Genomic DNA, 22,820 nt, shown 5'->3' with positions numbered 1-22,820 from the left:
TATTTCTAAATTAATTGATTAGTAAATCTTTTAAATTTAAATTCAATGAATACTTGGGATCAGAGAAAAATGCTGATGGTATTTCACTGTTCCCGAGTCCAGCTGACTGACCATGTGATTCTCCTGATTCCCATCTCCTCTAGGGTCATTTTGGTTGCATTTAAAGCCCTTCACAATTTGGTTCCACCAAATTATAACCCGTCTTTTGAAGTTTCAGTGAAAGACTTGGACAAGGAGCAAGGAGGTTAGGGGTAGGGCTATCTGTGGGTAGATAGTCCCCTTTCCAGATTTGATCTGAGGGTAAACTATTCAGAGAGCTACTGACTCTGACCTTGGGGAAAGGAAATTGTGGTGAGGAGAGCAGATATGGAAGTCAAGTATACAAGGAATGGGAAAGCAAAGAGGAAGGAGAAGCAAGGACAGCAGATGGGAGGTTAAGGATGCCTGTGGAGTACTGAGCCAGGGCAGTAAGGATGCTACTAGTATATATGAAGTCCATCCAGCACAAATGCTATGCTGCTAATGTTGGAAAAGAATGCTTGGTAATTTCCCATTACCTTCCACTTTCTCTCCCCAAATAGGAGTCAATTATAGGGTGGGTCATGTAATTATTTTATGTCCCCCACCACCACCTTCCCTTCCAGCTTGGGAGGCAATTATCTTTATTTTAAATGTTTACTTAGTTTCCTAAGTAAGATACATATGAAAAAACTGTTGATCAACAGAAGGGCTCATTCTTGGATATTTTCTAGAAAATTCTCATAAATAAAGGGAAGAGAGGTAAATCTTTATTATAAAGAAATAAAAATTCTGATTTGGACTAAACTGGAACTCAGGAGCTACTTTTGAAAAGTTCAACAAAATAGATAAAAGATATTGAACTACATCACCATACAGGAAATCTGGGATTCAGATACCTCTAGAGATGAAATTGTAAGTCTTTAAGATCAAAGGTTGCAAGAGAAGAAAAGCATTCATCATCCTTTCATTTGACTTTAGGTTGTTTTTTTTTTTTTGCAAGGCAATGGGGTTAAGTGGCTTGCCCAAGGCCACACAGTTAGATAATTATTAAATGTCTGAGGCCCGATTTGAACTGGGGTACTCCTGACTCCGGGGCCAGTGCTCTATCCACTGTACCACCTAGCCACCCCCAGACTTTAGCTATTCTTGTCTGGCTTTAAAAGCCTAAAGGGCTTTTATCTTGTTCAAGGGGCAACTACTTGGCACAGTGAATAGAGTACCCTCCTCAAATCAGAAAGACTCATCTTCCTGAGTATAATCTGGCATTACTAGCTGTGTGACCCTGGGCAAGTCATTTAACCCTGTTTGCCTATTTCCTCATGCTATAAAATGGCAAACCACTGTAGCATCTTTGTTAAGAAAACTCTAAATAGGGTCATGAAGAGTCTCAGACATGACCATAATTACAACCAAGGGAGAGGGTCCAAAATGTATGAGCATGACAAAAAGACCTGCTGTATCCTCAGATGGTTGACAGGAGAGCCTGCATAGCTCTCCAGCAGCACTTGCTTCTCCCCCCAACATTCTCTTAGACATTTCCCTTGATTCCTCATACATTGTATCTTTGTTCCAGTTCAACTGGTCTCTTATTAAGAGCATTAGCTTAAAATTAAAAGCAGATATCCTTTGAGGAAAGTTCATCGGGATTTAGTAGTCAAGACTCTTTCCCACCTTCCCATATATGTCTGTTCTTACTGGTCCCACATGCAATATCTAAAGCTCTTTCTCTGACTTACTTTGCATAAATATACAATTATACTCAAACTTTTATTAAATGCCCACTTTACACAGGACTATATGTGTAAAAGACATGTGTAAAAGACAGAGACCATGCTTCTTTGTGTTTCCTATGTAAAAAATATAAATAAAAATACTTTGTCCTAAATCCTCCCAGAAATAAAAGATAATGTCTTCTAAATGACTGAATTTCAAGGGAAAAGGCATTAGAGAAAGCAGTTACCCTTGATGTTATTATAATTCTAGGGAGCTGAGAATAGGTGGTACCTACCTCCATGCTAGTAATTGTCAAATTGAACTCAGGAAGATGAGTCTTCTTGATTTAGGGAGGGCACTCAATTCACTGTGCCATTCTCTGTTACTGGATGATATTTTTTGGGAAGCAATTGGGGTTAAGTGACTTGCCAAGGATCACACAGCTAGTAAACATCTGTGACTGAATTTGAAGTCCTCCTGACTTCAGGGTCAGTGATGTATTCATTGCACCCTAACTGCCTGATGACTTTTAAAAAAAACCCAACAACCCTTTTCCCCCCACAGATTGGCAGAAAAACACAGGCAAGTTAGAAATTGTTGCCATCACTATTCAGTCTGAATTGAAGACATAACAATATTTTATTTTATTGCAATTTGATGCAAGCGGATATCCACTTAGGAATTTGACAAGGGAATAAAGGAAAAGTTCAGGTCTTACCTCCTACCAGCAAGTAGCTGTTGGGAAACAAGGTTTTAGCTTGCATAAGTGCTCTAGCATGGCCAGAGTGGAAGAGGTCGAATATTCCATCTGCATATACTCTAACAGGTCTGTCAACTGTGAACAAAAGGAAACATAGTAATCATAAAGGGGGGGGAATAATAACATTTTTCAGACAGTCAGTTGATAATATTTATTCAGCACCTAATGTCCAAGCACCATGCTTAGTCCTGAGAATATAGATAGAAAAAAGAAATAGTCCCCTGCCCTTCAAGGACTTCACCATCTAATGGAGGAAGATAAACCCAAAAGGAAGCTGAAAAGTTGGGGAGAGTAAGGGAAGGTTCAGGGGCATAATGATGAAGATGTCTAAAAGAGTGTAGCCAGGTGGGAGAGGAAGAGATTCTGGGCTCAGCAACCTTCTAAAAACAGACTCTGGGAGGACTTCTCCACTAGCTTTCCCTCTTTTTGGTTGCAGAACTGATCTTGATGAGTTAGTTCCAGAGCTGAAGGATGAAGAGAAACTGAGTTAAATGAATGTGCTTCTACATGCATAGTTTTATGTTTGTGTAAAGGTTGTTGGACTTGGAATCAAGAGGACTCATCTTTGTTAGTCCAAATATGGCCTCAGATACTTACTATGTGACCTTGGGAAAGCCATTTAATCCTATAACCTGAGAAGGAAAGGTAAACCACTCTAATATTTTTTACCAAGAAAATGCCAGATGGAGTCATGGAGAGTTGAACATTACTGAAACAACTGAACAACAAAGGTTTACTTGAACAAGATAAAGTCTTTATCCTCATTGAGTTTGCCAATTAAAATATCAGTATTTAGATTTTGTATAAAAACTGAATGTTAAGGTTGTGTTATAAACAACACAGGAGAGAGCAAATGAGAACACAGATGTTTAGTAAGCATGAGAGGGGCAATGTGAGGCAATGGAAAGATTATTGACTTTGAGGTCAAGGATTTCAGCTTTAATTCTGCTCTTTCATCAAAAAAATAATTTCTATCCTTGTTTTCATAGCTGTAGATTATCTTTTTCAACTCAGAATTGAGGCAAGGAGAGAGAGAGAGAGAGAGAGAGAGAGAGAGAGAGAGAGAGAGAGAGAGAGAGAACAAGTTTGGAGCTGAAATGATAGGACACAGTTGATAAACAGGAGGAGTTTCTAAGCTTCAATCATTTTGTCTAGTGCTCACTGATATCACTTTTCTTGGATTACTTCTGTCAAGGACTGATCTTCCCTTAATTTGTATCTGAACAGAATGCACCACTCCCCAGGAGATCAAGTGGAAGGATTCTTCAGGAAGGAAGGAGACCATATGATAGAACAGTGTTCTCAAAAAAAAACAATGCCGGGGTAGCTAGATGCTGTAGTGGATAGAGCACCAGCCCTGGAGTCAGGAGTACCTGAGTTCAAATGTGACCTCAGACACTTAATAATTACCTAGATTCACAGGGTTCAATGTCTTTTAAAGGCAAATCCTAGAAGATCAAGTCATCTGGGGAATAGCAGTACTTCAGATTAAACACTATTTTGAAGAAACACATGTCGCCTTCACATGAGTCTCATATACTTCTAAATTAGTCTTTGAAAATAGAAATTACTTTGTAATATAGCAAGACAACTATAGGCATTCATACATACATATTCATAGACATATATATATATATATATATAAAATGGAAAGGAAATGAAATCTTTTTATTTTTCCTGTTAATTAAAGATCATTAAGATAAATTCATTAAGCAGGAAATGGGAGATGTAGAACAATGTATATAAAATATATAATATGTATGAAGCCACATCCTAACTTGGAAAGCGGAATCTCAGTCTCTTTTGAATAATAACCTGTCATTGTTTATTTGATTTTATATGCTAAAACTAAAATTGTACAGATTGTATTCATGTTTTATGCCAAAGTGAATTAAAATATTTTAAGAATTCTTTAATGTCCTTTTGGATAAATAAGAAGTCCCTGGTATACCATATAACCAGGACTGACCATTACCACTCACAATACTAATCAGAGCTTCTTAAAACTTAATAGTCTGTTGTTTTACAAATAATGAAAAAATAAACATAATAAGATGCATAACAATCTTTCCATTTTCAAACTGGAATTATCAAAAAAGCATTTGTGGCAAATTCTTGCATATACACAATTACTAAGGATGGTAGTTTTCTAGTTGATTAAGTATTCCACTAATCTGGAATTACCAGTTATAAAGGTTCTAGTAATGTTATAATCAAGCTCCAGAGCTTATAAATCAAGGGAAAAATACTGCAAGTATCTAGAAATTATCAATTCAAGTATCAAAGAACTATAGTGAGGATTACACAAGATTTGACAGCTTCTACTTAAAAACCAAAGGATAACTTAGAATACAATGTTCAAAAGGACAAACTTAGAGAAGAGCTTACTCTGAAAAACTGAGAATGATCCTATTGGGGGGGCATCAACTTTAATGGAATAGAAGACTTATAAACATTTCTGGTGAAAAAAATCAGAGCTTAATTTGGAAATGCAAACACAAGGATCAAGAGAAATTTTAAAATGTAATTTTATTTCAACTATTGGAAGGAGTACTAAGATGATATAGTGCTAACCTTCTAATGGTGAAAGGAGAAACAAATGTCTATCAAAATCTTACCACCTTCAAAATGTACTGAAGGAATTAAATTGTATCGAGATAGTAAAGGTAGAGAGATACTGTTCTGGGAGTAAAAGGAAGGATAAATTAATGTAGAAAGGAAGAAGAGATGATATAATTTGCTAAATCTCACAATTAAGATACATGAGATTAAAAATATAAACAGAGGAATAATGGTAGTGGGCATCAGATCAACTTCATTCTTATCTGAAGTAGACAAAAAAGAGTTGAGCATAAATTCATAGGTCATGGTAGAAATACATCAAGTTCAACAAAGAAGAAGTTAGGGATAGGGTTGAGGGAGGAGAATGCCAGAGTGGAAATAGCCACAAGCAAAACAAATTTCCCCATCGTGAACAGAGGATTAAAATATTGAGGGGGAGGGGAAAGATAAGAAAAAAAAATAGAAGAGAATAGATAGTTAGGGTATGGTAAAACAAATAATAGTATTATCAGTAGTAAATATCTATATACACATTTAATCTTCCAGATACTTCCTTTAGCACTTTCTAAAAATTACTTTGTTCCTCACAGCTCTGGAAAGTAGATGCTATTTTTTAATCTCATTTTACAAGTGAGGAAACAGTGGTTAAATGACTTACTCAGGATTGCACATTTAGTAGTATCTGAGGATGGATTGAAGTCAGTTCTTCCTGCCTCCAGATTCCCCAAAATATTGTAATGGGATATTATTGTACCATAAGAAATGACAAAGGAGACAACTGAGATGCACTCAGTGAATAGTAGAGTGAGCAGAAGCAAGAGAACTATTTATACAAAGAAACATTATAAAGAAAAACAACTTTGAAAGATATGTTCAAAGCAAGAACCAACTATGAGGGCAAATAGGTGGCACAGTAGATAGAGCACCACTGGAGGACCTGAGTTCAAATCTGGTGTGACCTTGAGCAAGTCACTTAACCCCACTGCCTTGCAAAAAAGAAAAAAAGAAAGAGCCAACTATGGGTTCAAAGGACCCCTATGATGAAACATACTCCTAAACTCAATCCAGAGAAATGTATTTTTGGATGTGACCATTGTGTAAATTCATTTTGCTTGATTATGTTTATTTGTAATAAGGATTTTTCCCTTTTAATTTGGGGGATATTTGAAGAGAGAATGTTAATAGAGTTGCCCCCCCAAAAGAGGAGTATTGTTTAAATGTATAGATGAGAATAGAAGAAACTTCAGAAGAAAGCAAAGAGAAACAGGATTATTTTGAAAGTAAGGTAGAAATTTACATATATTATTATGTATTTATTACATAAATGTATATGTATTTATACAAATAGAATGAAATAAAGATTTATGCTTTCTAATAGAATCATCTGTTTTCTGCTATGTATATTAAAAAACTCTTTTTTGATGCTTCAGTTTAGAATTAAAAAATAAAGTTTAAAAGATAATATAGTCATCCATGATGAGGCTTTAATGTATAAACAAAGATGTGTCTATACCCTGTGTTCCTTTTATAAGTTGTAAACTTCTTTTTTGTTTTGGTAAGGCAATGGGGTTAAGTGACTTGCCCAAGGTCACACAGCTAGGTAATCATTAAGTGTCTGGGGCCAAATTTGAACTCAGATCCTACTGACTCCAGGGCCAGTGCTCTATCCACTGCGCCACCTAGACACCCAAAGGTGTAAACTTCTTTAATTAGATAAAGAATCTATTCCAGCACTGTTGCCTGAGTAAGCAAGTAAAAAAACCCCACCCCGGTGGATTTAAACAGTTTTACAGCTTGGGGAAAATTTGTGGAGGCAGATTCTTTCACCTATATCAGAGGTGGGGAAAGAACTTCTGTTCTTAAAACATCATCAGTCGGGGTGACTAGGTGGCGCAGTGGATAAAGCACTGGCCCTGGAGTCAGGAGTACCTGGGTTCAAATCCGGTCTCAGACACTTAATGATTACCTAGCTGTGTGGCCTTGGGCAAGTCACTTAACCCCATTTGCCTTGCAAAAAAACTTAAAAAGAAAAAAAAATCATCAGTCATATCATTGGAAATGATGGACCAGTAAGGGATAATGGATACAGCTGAGAGAAAGATACAACTTAGGGGGAAAAAAGCATGATTTCTCTCAACAGAAAAGAATGGTTACTTTGAATTTAAGAATAGAGATTAGATTGAGGGACTCAACCAGTACAGATATGGCAACATAGGAGATATACTGCAATATAGGACTCTAGTAAAAGAGAAAGGGCTTTCAAATCATAGTATCAGTATATGTGAGTCACACTTTTGCAGCATACATATCCTACATGTGTGCCTCACTTCTGTTATACTTTAAGTTTGAGTCCACTTTTACAAACAATATTGTCTTTATATGTGAGTTGGTGTGCCCTAGATTTTTTGGGGAGGATGAATTTTAACTGTAATTACCATACCATCTTGGTAAATGCCTTTGCTAAAAGCCAATTTAGCATACTGACTGATGGTTAATCGGATATACACAGTGGGAGTTTAAGAGCTACAGTAATAGGAGAAGCCATTCACAAGGTTAACCCTAGAATTCCACATAGCAGTCACCTTCTGGTGACCCAATTCATATGTGTGAGTGTAATTTTGATAAATAACCCAGAGGGAGTGTTACAGGAGGATTATCACAAATCTAGATATTTTTTAAGTTTTCATTAAGGATTCTTTTTATAAAAGAAGAATACTACTGATAGCTGCTAACAATGAAGAGACAATAATTTGGTGAATCTACAAGGGATAACATTTCTGATGTCATCCTTTCTCTCCCTGCCATCATTCTTTTATCCTGTATTTCCCATCTCCTTCCTGATAGTTTTTTTGATTGCCTTTTCTACAGTATTGTCTTCTATCATAAGATTTTTAAAATGGAAAGGTCATTAGAGAACCTTCATATCTTCATTCAGATATGGCTTTATGTTCAGATATGGCTTTATGTTAATGATAATAATTTCGAGCCATCCCATAGATGAACTGGATTCTCTTCGGTCAAGTGGCAGAGTCAAGATTCATACTCAGATCCTTTGACTCCCCATTCAATACTCAGGTCATTTAATTTACCTCCTCTGCTTATATGTCAATGGATCTGTTATAAAAATAATGTCTATCCTTCATTTTTTGAATGTCAGGGAAGTAATGCCATGACAAGCACTTGATTTGGATTTGAGTGAGGGGATGCTGTGCCAAGACACCAGCCTCATTTTCTCCTCCAGATCCATCTAGATCCAGTGGTCACATATGAATCAGGACAACTGGAGATGGCTCTGGATGCGAGGTAAACAGGGATACCTAAGGTCATACAGCTAGTAAATGTCTGAGACTGAATTTGAACTCCAGTCCTCCTGACTCCAAGGCCAGTGCTCTATCCCACTGTGCCATCTAGTGGCCTTAATGGATCTGATATGTCATTAATGTCCACCACATAATCTATCCACATCATTTCAGCCTGAGAGATTCTTGTGCCTACCCTCTTAGAAATTCTCCAAAAAAGATCTTAATATAATAGAGGTTTTCATAGGCCTTTAAATGTTTCTTAGGTAGTAGGGCAGGATTCAAGCTCTGAATCAATAGCTCTCACTACATGAGCCACCTCCTTTTCTAATCACACATTTCCCACATAATGTCTTTCATGACATTTCTTACATGAAAGTGATTGCTGATAATATAATATAGTCTTTTTATGTCTAGGTTTGGCAGAAGCACTATCCTATTACAGAGCAACTAAGTGGGACAGTGTGTAGAATGCCAGACCTAGAGTCAGGAAGTCTTATCTTCATCAGTTAAAATCAGGTCCCAGATACTTATTAGCTATGTGACTGAGTAAGTCACTTAACTCTGCCTCAGTCTCCTCATCTGTAAAATGAGCTGGAAAAGGAAATGGCAACTACTCTGATATCTGTACTAAGAAAACCTCAAATGGGGTCATGAGGAGTCATGACATAACTGAAAGTGACTGAAAAACATTGATACCATCCTCTAGGGTCAGGCTCATATTTCTCCCTCATTGCCTGAGTATAAGATGGTCACAAGGAAATCCAACAGTGCTCTAACTTTTAGCTCATGAATAACCAATGGGTAACTCATTCAAGGAAACTTCATCCAAATGAATCAACTTGAGGCAACTAACTGCCAATCCTTGTTAAATAGTACTCTTCTTTGCCTAAGTAAATCTCTTTTTGTTAAGAGTCTTATTCTACTCTAATAGAAAACTTAAACTGCCAGGGATGGTCAGAAATGAAGCCAGTCCAGGATCACCTCCAAATTCTCACACTTTAAAGATAAATTCTCACACTTTAAAGATGGTGATTTTCTAGAGAAGAAAGTTAACTTCTGGATCAACATTAAGAATATCAGAACTAGTTCAATTCTGGGGTTGCAAACTTTCAGAGATTGAATGTCTAGGGAATTCAAGTTGATTACTTCCTTCTCCAAAGAATTGCTCATATTGTCTTCTCCTGTCCTGATTTGTGATGTGTGGGACCTCCCTACTGGAGCCCTCCAGTTTTCTAGACAGGTCTATTTGACTGCCCCAAGGCATTCAAGTAGAATACTCCAAGGCTATGAGAATTTGGAGGCCTCTCAGGACTGTGCTGGTCATATGACTCCTCTATCTGGATATCCCTACTTGGTATCCATAGATTTTATAATATTCCCTTTTTCCTTTCTAGAAAACATGAAGGTAGTCACTACAATTTCTCAAGTTCCTAATCATTATTCTACCCAGAGTTCTTCTGCTTTATCTTTTCCTGGAGTCTGCAGGTAAGAATTTGGCTGTTAAGTTTTATCTTACACAGCCACTTTGACCAGAAGTCCGCTCTACTAGATTTTAACCAGGTCATTTACCAAGGTCAGGAACTTTGTCCTTTTTTTATTCCCCATAGTACTATGATGATGATTTTATAGACTGGGAACTCTGAAGGTATGAATTAAATACCAATATGAAACAATAAAATATTCTTCTCAGGTTGTGGCAATATCTGTGAGGACTTTCTTTGGGCAGTCAGTGAGGGGGCCTAATTTGGGTTCATGGGTAAGTTTATATCACTTTTGACTTTTCTTCTCTTCTATACTTATTTGTAGCAAAAATTTGCCCAGAATGCAACAAAAATTATCTTATCTTTATCAGGAAATAAAACCCTTTATAAAAGTACAGATGTTAATAAACAAGGGCTAAAGAGAGCAGGAAAAACAAGATCATTTCAATGAGAGGTCATCTGGCAGCTATAAGGTAGATGAGATAGAGTAAAAAGGAGATAAACTAAAGTTTATTGTCCCCCCCAGAGCAGCAAACAGGTCTACCAGCATACATATTGAAATTTATTAGTATTATTAGTGACAAAGACTATCAAGCCTTGGAAGTTATGGATCATTCATATACACAAGTAAACAGAAAATTCTATGCAAGTAGATTACTCATTAAGTGGATTGATAAATCAAACAATTTTCCTACTGCTCATGATTATATTCAATTCAGGGGAGCAACATAAACTCACCACTGGTGCACATTCACCCTGGGTCCAGCTAGGTAGCACGGTATATAAAGCACTAACCTTGGAGTCAGGAGGACTGGAATTCAAATCCAATCACAGAGACTTACTAGCTGCATGACCTTGGGCAAGTCATTTAACTCATATCCAGAGCCATCTCCAATTATCCTGATTCATATCTGACCACTGGATCCAGATAGTTCTAGAGGAGAAAATGAGGCTGGTGACTTAGCACAGTCCTATCTCACTCAAATCCAATTCATGTGCTTGTCATGGCATCACTTCCCTGACATCAAGATCTTAGAAAATGAAGGATAAACATCACATTCATCCTAGACCCTTCTCCTCTCCATTCATAATAAACATTCCATCATCCTTTTGGTCTTCCTTCCACGTACAAAAAAAATGATACTTCAGCCCCTTTAGTGAAAAGGAGCTACACTTATATCTCTACCAGCACTTTCAATGCTAAGTGTAGACCCCCTTTTGTTGGATTTACCTAGGAGCATTTTTTACTGTTTTGATAGTGATATTTCTAATGCAGTTCCTGAAAATGACCAAACCCATCCAAAAGCTGATTTTATTTCCTGTTTTCCTCAATGGCTTTTTTTTCAGTGAGTATGTACTATTTACTGTACTTAGTAACAATTAATACAAGAACATTTTAAAAAAAGTTTTAACTTCTTTATATATTTTATAATTATATTCTGCCTTTCTAGGTTAGGAAGAAGGTAAGACAGTGAGATAGCTGTTGATAGAAGAATTTTGATCATCTAAGACATGGGGATGGGACTGGGAAACATGAAAGGGGATTGAGGTGATGCTGAATTTTTTTTCAGAAAATCAATTTTGAGAAAAAAAATTACTAGATTATACATTTATAAATGAAGAATAAAAAGAATAAAAAAAATCCTTAGTGTATCTGAGTTTGTCTACTTGCAAAGTTTATCAAATGGATGTTTTATTTGTTAAGTTCTATGTTACACACTACCAACAGCCTCTTCTAAAGCAATAGTTCTCAGTATGAAGAATGGGGATGACTGAGATCATCTAAGTGGTCCACCATTATATGTATTGAAGTTTATTAGTATTAATAGTGACAATGACTATCAAGGCTTGGAAGTTATGGATCATTCATATACTAAAACTAGACCTTGAGCAAATTATAAGCTATACAACATTAACTGAAAAAAATCAATTAATCAGGGCAGCTAGGTGGTACAATCAATAGAGCACTAGCCCTGGAGTCAGGAGGACCTGAATTCAAATCTGACCTCAGACACTTAATAATTACCTATCTGGGCCTTGGGCAAGCCACTTAACTCCATTGCTTGTAAAAATCTAAAAAAAATCAATGACTCAATTGGCAAGCATTTATTAATTGATTTCCATGTATTAGGCACTATGCTAAATTGTAGTAACACATTTTAAAAAAAGCAAAAACTGTCTTCAAAGAGTTGATATTCAAGTATTAAGGCTACAATACATATATGTGTGTGTGTGTGTGTGTGTGTGTGTGTATATATGTATATGTAAAATCAGGGATGTGGGGTGAAGAGGCAGTCAGCTCTATGTCCCTGATATATGTATGTATGTATGTATGTATGTATGTATGTATGAATGTGTATATTCAAACTATAAAGAATATATAGAAGCTAACCTTAGAGGTAGTGGCCACTGAGGGAGGGGGAGGGACCAGGAAAGACCTCCTTTAAAAGGTAACACTTGTACTGAATCTAAAAAGAAACCAAGAATTCCAGGAGTTGGATATAGGAAGGGGCAGTATACTAAGTATGGGGAAAAGATAGTGAAGAATCATGGAAATGGAAACTAGAGTATCCTATGAGAAGAAAAGCAAATAGTGTATGACAGCTGGATTGCAGCACATATGAAGTGGGGTAGAATGTAAGATTTGCTATAGTGCTATATATATTACTATATATATATATATATATATAATACATTATTAATCCTCATTTTACCAATGAAGGTTTAGAGAAGTTAGGAGCCTCATTCAGAGTCACACAGCTAGCAGGAATATGAACCAGGATTTGAATTCTCATCTTCCTAATTCCAAGTCCATCTCTCTAATCACTATTCTATCTATCAATCTTACAACAGTTCTCTGAGGTATTATTATTATTTCCATCACATAAATGAGTAAAGGGAGGTTCACACAGGTTAAATAAGTCACCCAGAGTCATAAAGCTAGTATTAGAACTACGACTTGAAACCAGTTTGTCAGACTACAAGTCTATCAGCATTGCAGGGACAATGGGATGCTTGAGGATTTGGAGATGAGAAAGAGCATAGGAGGGGTTTATATGGACAACATATTCCTTTAGATCCATTTTGCTTCTGTGTTGAACAGCTGAGGGGAGCTCAGACCCAGGCTAGTGCTATCTATACAAATTATATCACCTGAGCTTATAGCAGGTATTTAAATACTTTACTTAAATGTGCATTTATTAACTTATTTTTGCTATATGTCTTGTCTTCCTCATTTAACTGTAAGCTCAATGAGAGTAGAGATAATCTCATTCTTTGTACTTGTATCCCTAACACCAAGAAGAGTACTTAATAGTAGCCTGGTATATATAATAGATAATAGATGAATACTTTTTGATTAATTAATTAATAAAAAGTACTGCTGTAAATATATTTGTGCATATAGGTCCTTTCCTTCTTCTTTTGATCTTTTTGGGGTATATATATATATATATATATATATATATATATATATATATATAATGATAATGACAATAAGCTATCATTTATGTAGTATATTGAGGTTTCCAACATGTTTTACAAATATTATCTACTTTTATCCTCAGAACAACCCTGGAAGGGAGATGTTACTGTTATCCTCATTATAGATGAGAAAACTGAGGCAAACAGACACTATGACTTGCTCAGACTCATGCAGCTAATAAATGTCTGAAGAGGAGAGGGAGGAAGGAAGGAAGCAAGGAGAAAATGAAGAAAGGAGAGAAGGAAGGAAGGAAGGAAGGAAGGAAGGAAGGAAGGAAGGAAGGAAGGAAGGAAGGAAGGAAGGAAGGAAGGAAGGAAGGAAGGGAGGGAGGGAGGGAGGAAGGGAAAAAGGGAGGGAGAAAAGGAATAAGGGAGGAAGAAAGGAAAAACCATTTAATCATACTCTACTACGTATTAGATACTGTGTCAAGCACTTAAATATTATCTCATTTGATCCTCATGGCCATTTCTCTTTCTAGTGCTGCCACCTGAGGGAAAAGGAAGGTTTTTCTCTTGAGAGTCATATTCTTTTTTTCCTCACTTGGAAAACCCTTCTTTATTCACTTCTTTGGGAGGTCAGCATCACCATAATAGAGCAAACCAAAGTACAGTATATAAGCAGGTATTTTATGGCACATTCCTATTTTACTCCCAAGAGAGGAATTCTCAGAGAATAAAAGATGCACAGCTTAAATGAATTATCTAGACACATAGTCTTATGAGATTACATTACCTTGCAACCTGTTCAAAGAATTGTTCTATTTTTGCTGAGATCTCAACTCCTTTTGTCCAACCCTAAGAGAGCCCTGAGGTTTCTTTCTTGATAGTTGATCTTCTTTCCACCCTCAAAACCAAGATCAGGCTTTACTTGCCCTCAGATCGATTAGTATTCTAAGTAAGCATTATCTTTTCCATCTAGACCAACTTAAAAAACAGTGCTTTGGTTTCAGGTCAAACCTGTTCTCTTCATATAACACCTGAATCCTAACCTGATATATCCAGAGTTCTGGCTGCAGAAGTTTTCTGAGTCACTCTTTCTGATCTGGCATACAGCTACCTGCTTAGCTGTCTTCTAAAAACTCCCCTAACTCTCTATTCTATTCTTGTCTAAAGCCCCCAGAGTTTATGCCTCTGCCCCTTTAGATCCCCATGGAGGATACCAATCCCTCATCCAGGGATCACTGTACCTCTTCCCAGGGATAGGAACCTTCCTGATTAACTATCCTTGAAGATATTATCACAATTGATTGACCCTTTATCATACATATTCTTCCTATTCCCTGCACATGCACACATACATAATTTAAAAAAGGAATTAGTGAGACAGCACCTTTCTGTTGCTAAGAGAATCAGATAACCTTAATTTAAAAATGACTTGAGTAGCCCCAAAATGAGCATTAGATTAGAATTAGAACTTGAAAAGTGAGAGTGAGTTTGTCTCTACTTTTCATAGGGATCTGAGGAATAAGAAAAACAAGAATATATTAAGTACCTATTATGTACTAAGCGCTTTACAAATATTTTCTCATCTGATCCTCAAACAGCGCTGAGAATTATCCCCATTTTACAGTTGAAGACACTGAGGCAGAAAGGGGTTAAAGTAACTTGTCCATGGTTACACAGTAATTATCAGAGGTAAGATTCAAACTCCAATCTTCCTGGCTCCAAGCCTAGCACTCTATCCACTACACCACAAAGTTACCTTCTACAGGCTATAAAAAAATTTTTTAAGGTGATGCATGTGGTGATAAATAAATAGCTTAGGGGGCGGCTAGGTGGTGTAGTGGATAAAGCACCAGCCTTGGAGTCAGGAATATCTGGGTTCAAATCCGGCCTCAGACACTTGATAATTACCTAGCTGTGTGGTCTTGGGCAAGCCGCTTAACCCCCATTTGCCTTGCAAAAAACCCATAAACAAACAAACAAACAAATAAATAAATAAATGTGTAGCTTAAATTACTTTCTGTGGGGGGGGGTAAGGGAGAAAAATGTAAAACTCAAAACTTTCCAAAAAAATTGTTGAAAACTACCATTGCACAAAGGGTAAAAATCCCACATGTACTAAAATATTCACAGCTGCTTTCTTTGTAGTGGCAAAGAATTGGAAATTGAGGGAATGCCCATCAATTGGGGAATGTCTGAACAAATTGTGGTTTGTGTATGTGATGGAACTCTATTGTTCCATAAGAAATCATTACGGATGGGATTTCAGAAAAACTTGAAAAGACTTGCATGAATATCAGTGATGCTGAGTGAGATGAGCAGAACCAGAACATTATATACACTAACAATATAGTGTGATGGTCAACCATGATGGACTTGCTCATTTCATTAGTGAATCAGGGACAATTTAGGGGATTTGTGATAAAGAATACTCTCTGTAACCAGAGATTGGAACTGTGGAGTTTAAACAAAGACCAAAGCTTATTATCTTCAATTTTTAAAAGTTGTCTTGTGTATTATGTATTTTTTTTTGCAAGGCATTGGGGTTAAGCGGCTTGCCCAAGGCCACACCGCTAGGTAATTATCAAGTGTCTGAGGCCGGATTTGAACTCAGGTACTCCTGACTCCAGAACTGGTACTCTATCCACTGCACCACCTAGCCACCCAAGGTATTATGTAATTTTGCTATCTCTCTAATGTTTTCTTTCTTCCTCTTGGATGTGATTCTTCTCTCACAACACATTCAGTTTCCACCTATGCTTATCATGGATGCAAATGTAAACCTACATCAGATTGCCTTCTGTTTGAGGGAGGGAGGGAGAAAAATAGTAAAACTCAAAAACTTGCTAAGTAATGATTGGTAGAAACTACCATTGTATGTAATTTGAAAACAAAATATTTATATAATACAAAAAGAAACTACCTTTGCATGTAATTGGAAAATAAATTAAATTAAACATTAAAGAAAAGGTGATATAATCTCACTAGATCAAAAGTAAAGGAGAGAATGTAAGGATAGCATATGTAAGATTTTCACTCTTCTTTTGTTTCTTTTCCTATATCTTCTCTGATATGCCAAAATCAAAACTCTCCTCTAGGAGAGTTGAGAGATTGTAGCAATTTCCACCTTCCCTTCTTTCTCCCACTTGGAGTTAGTGGTTCTTAAGACCTCATATCAAGGTATCAAGTTAATGGAACCCTTAATGTACCAATCTGTAACTTGATTCCATCTTTCTATAGGTAGATTCCATCTGTTTGTGGATTTGCTTCATCTTTAGGGTTATTGCTAAGATTTACATTTCTTTATTCACAGACATTTTAAAAATAGAATTTTATGTTCAGGTTGAGTTGAAATTTCACTGAAAGTTTATGTGTAATATACTTCATTAAATGCCATACATATGTCCTTTCTTTAGGAAAGAATTTTTTTTAATTGAATGAAATTCAGTAAATCTGGGGTACTATACTCCCACAGACTTTGTGCTCAGGAAAGGGAGTTAGCTGAGTTCTAAAATCCCTTCCTAACTCAGTGTTGGTAATATAGGAGTTGTGCCTTCATGGGTTCATCTTTTCAGAATTGTTTCTTCCCCAAAATCAAAGTAGCATAACTGCTAAAACCACTAAAATGTAATTGTAGTCTAATCCTTTTAGTTTGAATCAGACTTTAAGTATTTTTTTGACAGGAGGATTTGGTTTTGGTTTTGGTTTTGGTTTTGGTTTTGTTTGCTTGTTTTTTGGTTTTGTTTGCTTGTTTTTTGGTTCAATAGTGGAGATTTTTGCTTCTGATGTTTCTGATAATTTACTTATACTCTCATAAAAATCAAATATTACCTCATTAGTGTTTAATTAAACATCATTCAGGTTTTAGTTTGTTTGCAGCATCTTGTGGGAATTGTTGATTGATGTCATTATAGATGAACAAGATTTCAAAACCAGCAACTATCCAAACTTCTTTCCCACTGCTATCCAACCAGAGGAACTTCACAAATCATTAGGACTCAGTTTAAATCAGACTGGTTTCCTTTTTCTACCTGACCCATACTACATTGATTCTTACTTCTGTCTCAGTTTTCTGATAGTATTCTCATCAACTGAAGTGCCTTTCCCTTTTCTCTGCCTATCCAAATCTTTCCTGTTCTTCAAAAGTCAGTTTACATCCCATATTCCTTAACTACACCAGGCCACAATGATCTCTCTGTTCTCTGAATTTCTCTATCCATATGCCCATAACATTCATTTTGGCAATCAATCATCTGATTTAGGGTTACTTAATCATTTTTCCTTTTAGTTCATTTTCTTACTGAGTTTAGAAATATAGATTTAGGAACAGGAAAGGTACCATTTTATACTTTGGGAAACTGTGAGATTAAGTGATCTGTCCAAGATTATAAAGACATCAGGAGAATCTGGATTGGAAAGATTACAAATGTAGTGCTCTTTTCACCGCACTATGTGGAGAGCAGCTTGTCTCTTCATTTTTAAGACTTAGAGGGAAGAGCTAATGTTATATTTCATTTTAAAAATCCTCAGTGCCTTGCACTGTAATGAATGAATGAATGTATTTGTTTAGCAGATGGGTGCATCTATTTAGCAGATCCCAAATTTGCTCACCTTCAAGATTATTTTTAAAATTGGTCCTTTATTCTACACATTACATGCTGATTATTATGAATCTGTCCTATTTACCCTTATCATTGTTTTCTTTTGCATTTTGGCCCTGATGCATTGTCTATAAAAACTAAGGGTGTAACTCAGATAATGAAATGCCTTCTCTGTTTTCATTTGTTTGTCATTATGTCTTTCAAGGCAGCCAACATTCTGTGAACAAGATGAAGTGTGGCCTCACCTGGTGTTCCCAAGCGGGCCTGAGCAATGGTCAATTTTTCATGGGGGGCTTGGCACTGGCAGCTGGTTTCATCTGCAAATGGGGCAGGTGCGGTCAGGGTCTAGAATGGAAAAAAGAAAAAGGGAATACAAACTGACAAAGTTCCCTTACAAACTAACTTCCCTTTGCAACTTCATTGATACCTCTCTGTTATACAGGTAGGGGGAAAATATATTATTATTATTAGAAAAACAACTATAATTTTCCTATAAAGGACATGAGCAGGGTTGGTACTTGGTGCTGGGTTTTATTGATATGAACTTGTTAGCATTTTTAAGTCAGTGAGCTTTGGTTTTAACATTTTGATAAATTCTAAATAGCTAAAGTCACTAGCTCCTTGGGGATCTATAAGTTGAAGAAATTTTCATACTCCCAAGTTCCCAAGTTCTACACATATATTTAAATGGGCACTCAAATAAAAAAAAAACCCTTTAATAAATAGATAAAAACAAAGCAACAAACAAAACTAATCTGGTCAATATCAATTTTGCTGTCATAATACATGCGTTCTGTCCTCTCTCAGGTGAAATTATGAAGTTCATAGTAATTCTGGTTCAAGGATATAATAATTGCTTTCAGAAAAAAAACACTAAACAAATGAATAACTGCTGCTATACTTTGCTCAGAATGGGTTCAGTTGTTTGGGGTGTTGTAGAGACAGAGGGTAAAAGTCACTTGAAAACCTATCTAAAGAAGTGGCATTGCACTTTATAATTCAACTACTTAAATAAAAATTCATTCACCTCAAGTCGTAAATTAGGTAAAGGCAACACTGAATGGCTTTAGGTATCTTACTCTAATCTCTCTAAAGTTCTCTGATTGAAATGATGTATTATCTCCACCATACAGATTAGAATCCCCTAATAGTTGATTTCATGAGTTGCTGTTACCAAAGCAATTCATTATCTATTTGCTAACCTTTTGGTAAGGCCTATTTATGGGACAACAATCTGATCTTGGAGTCAGGAAGATTCATCTTCATGAGTTCAAATCTGACCTTGGACTTTTAAGTAACTGTGTGACCCTAAGCAAGTCACTTGACCCTGTTTGCCTCATTTTCTTCATCTGTAAAATGAACTGAAGAATCAAATAGCAAACTACTAGAGCATCTTTGCCAAGAAAACTTCAAATGGGGTCATGAAGAATTGGAGGCAAATGAACAGCCACAAGGATTCAATGGATATATAATCTCATCAATGTGAATGTCCTAAAACAGTCCCAAATCATCAAGCCATTCTTTTTTTTCCTTATTTTCATCTTTCTACGTCTCATAGATGGCCTTATCTTACTCCTTTAATATAGTTAGTTAGATGCATTTATCAGTGATTGCCATAAATGGGGTGTACATCAGATTTACAGATGACACAAATCCAAGAGGGATAGCAAGCACAGTGGATGACACAACCAGAATCTGAAAATATTGACAAGTTAAAAGGAAGACACTGTCATATCATGGAAAGAGGGCAGGATTTGGAATCAGAGGAAATCTATTCAAATACTATCTCTGCCATTTACTTTCTGTGATACCTTCAGCAAGACCCTTTTCCTCTCTATGATTTGTTAGGATGTGCATGTGAGGACTTGAATACTTAATCAAATCAAACTAAGGAAATGAAAACTTGTCAACTTAATTTAAAAAATTAACCACTGAACTACTTTAAAATGTGGATTTAAGATGTGACACAAAACATCAATTTTGTTTTGAGGCACTATATACACTTGGGTACACATAGTCTATATTATATGTAAATCTATGTCTCTAGATATATTTCCTCATTTGTAAAATAAAGATACTGGAGATTACTCAAGGATCTCTTCCAGTTTTAAATTTATGATACTAAGAACCTTAAACATTGCAATCTTGGCATCAGCTTTGATACTTCCCTTTGCCTCTTTTCTCACTTTCAATCAGTTTTCAATTCTACCTTTACAACATATGTCTCATCCATCCTCCCTCTTAGTCATCACCTAGTTCAAGTTTTTACCTCTCACCTCATCAAATATTTGTACTATTACTTTACATCTCTACATTCAAGCTGCCACACTGCCACCAAAATAATCTTCTTAAACCACAAATCTGACCATTAAAATGTATTCAAGGCCCTTCTTAGTCTGGCACCAGCCTTCCTTTCCAGTCTTATGTAAAATTATCCTTCTTTGCATGCTTTATGTTTCAACCAAAATGGCCTATTTACTTAATTCATCTCCCCTCCCATACTTCTGCACAGGTTCTCTCCATCATTGTAATCTCCTTTGCCTCAGAACCTGTAACTTTTTTCCAGACTCAGCTCCTCAGTTGGTTCCCACAGGAAGCCTTTTTTGATCCTTCCAGTTAGTTTTTCTCTTCTTAATAATCATACCATTCTTACCTATTTACATATTGTATCTTCCCAATGAGATGTAAGTTCTTTGAGGACAATTATTGTTTTTTTATTTTGTTTTTGTATACACAGGAAACCAGTTTCTTGCTCATCCTTTTTTGCTGTTGTTATTTGGGTTTTTTTTTTTGGTTAAGTTCTATGATTTCATCAGGATAGGAAACTCAATTCCTCTACCAATACCAAATGGAAATATCCCTGTAAGTTCTAGACTTGTAGTGTGTCCTAAGGTTCTAAAGGGTTCTAAAAGTTCAAGTGATTTTTTTTTCCATGGTCCCATGGATATTGGGACTTTCTGTCATAGATAAACTTGGCCATAGCCTTCCTTTCTCTAAAACTAGATGTTATTCCACTAGGGATGATTACCCTTAGATTTAAGAAAAACAACTTTCCAAAATACAAAATGGGGGAAGGCAAGAACAAACAGTAGTTGTGATTTTGTTTGTATTCTAAGGACTGAGAGGTAGAGGTAATGAATTGCAAACTCAATATAAATCAACAACATCATAACAATAGTCCATATTTTTTTAAAAAGTGACTACAATTTCAGCATGCATTAACAGAACCAGAGTGTCCAGAATTAGGGAGGTGTTGGACCTGATATGCAATGCCTTGAACAGATCATCTCTAGAATATTGTATTCCCTCCTGGTCAATGCAAAGATCCACAATAGTGAAGGATCTTGGGATTATGCCACAACTAGTAGTTGAAGGAATTGGAACTGTTTAAATCATATAAGAGAAGACTGATGTGTATATGTACATGTGTGTATGTATGTACATGTGCTTACGTGTGTGTGTGTTAGGGGGAGAAGATGACAGTTATTTTCAAGTGCTTTGAAAAGTTGCCATGTGGAAGAGTATTGACATGTTCTGCTAGGCTTCAAAGAATAGACACAGTGTAAGTTAAAGAGAAGAAAATTTAAGTCTAATGTAAAAAAAGAGTAGAAGGTATTAACAAAACTACAAAAAGAACATGGACAATTAGAGACATTTTTACAACATGATCTTAGACATTACAAACTGAATTATTATAGCATGCCAACCTAAGTCACCATGAATCAACAAACTTGTGCCCTATTATTGTTCCCTAGTAGAACTAAGATCCAAATGCTAAAAGATTCATTCATTCATTTAAAAAAATTTATTAAGCATCTACCTTAAGCAACAAATAATGCTAATGATATATAAACAAATGCAATATTTTATTCCTATTTTAGAGTTGTGGGCTGTGAAGTATGGAGATTTGACCTTTGTAACATCTCTTAAGTGCACCCTCTTATCTCCTCTTTTACCACTGTAGAACACAATCCCATCTTCTCATGACTGGACTATTACAATAGCCTGCTAGTTGGTGTGTCTGTCACAAGTCACCCCCCACTCCTCCATCTACCCAGTCATCACTCCTCTACTCAGTAAACTTTGGTGGCTCACTATTACTTCCAAGGTCAAATATGAAATCTCTGCTTTACATTCAAAAATCGTTATAATCTAGCCTCCCACCTTTCCAATCTTCTTATACTATACACCACTCTTTAACCCCAACACTCTTCAATTCAGAGACACTTTTCCTTGATGTGTCTTGGACACAACATTCCATCTCTAGGTTCCATCTAATGCTCTCCTTCCTTTTCTCTGCCTCCTGACTTCTCTGATTGCTTTAAAATTTCAGCTAAAATCCTCCCTACTACAGGAAGTCTTTTCCATCCCTTTTTAATAATAGTGCCTTCCTTGTCTTAACTATTTCTATTTGTTACACTTATCTATCTTTTTTGTATATTATTATACATAATGGTTCACATCTTGTCTCCTGCATTAGACTGTGAATTCCTTGAGATTAAGGATTGCCTTTGCCTTTCTTTGCATCCTCAGTACTTAGCATAATTCTGGCACATAGTGGAAGCTTAATAAATATTTATTGACTGCCTATTTTTAAGAAACTTACACTGAGCAGAACTACCTAAGGCTTGGTTCAGGTCAACAAGTATGTCATTGGGTATGTTTTATTAAGCACATACTCTAAGCTCAGATCAGATCAGATCTATGCTAATACTTATAGGAAGAGAGAGTGCAGCACAGTGTAATGAGCACTGGTTCTGGAATGGAAAGGGCATGGGTTCAAATTTTATCTTTTATACTTGCTTTCTGTGTGACCTTGAATAACTCAGTAAACATCCCTAAGTCATTTTCTTCATCTGTATAATTGGAGGGTTGTATCATATGGCAATGAAGTCATTTTCATCTCTACATCTAAGAGCCTATGGTAAGTAGAAAACAATTTGAATAACCAAAA

General features: G+C 36.1%; 1 protein-coding gene across 5 annotated transcripts in view; it reads right to left on the bottom strand.

Annotated features, from left to right (window-relative positions):
* The window catches only part of PCYT1B (phosphate cytidylyltransferase 1B, choline), a 104,470-nt gene that overhangs the window by 47,261 nt on the left and 34,389 nt on the right, over nt 1-22,820 (bottom strand). For 4 of the 5 annotated variants that reach the window (XM_074233116.1, XM_074233123.1, XM_074233140.1 and 1 more), the window contains exons 2-3: nt 18,112-18,211; nt 2,453-2,569 (exon numbers count right to left, since the gene is read on the bottom strand). In XM_074233116.1, coding sequence (XP_074089217.1) covers nt 2,453-2,569; nt 18,112-18,211 — 217 coding nt within the window. The remainder of the gene's footprint in view (nt 1-2,452; nt 2,570-18,111; nt 18,212-22,820) is intronic. The other variant, XM_074233149.1, reaches the window with a different exon arrangement.

Source organism: Macrotis lagotis, chromosome 1, assembly GCF_037893015.1.
Source record: "Macrotis lagotis isolate mMagLag1 chromosome 1, bilby.v1.9.chrom.fasta, whole genome shotgun sequence".
NCBI lineage: Eukaryota > Metazoa > Chordata > Mammalia > Peramelemorphia > Peramelidae > Macrotis > Macrotis lagotis.
Note: the sequence above shows the minus strand (reverse complement) of the source record. Positions and strands in the feature narration are given on the sequence as shown.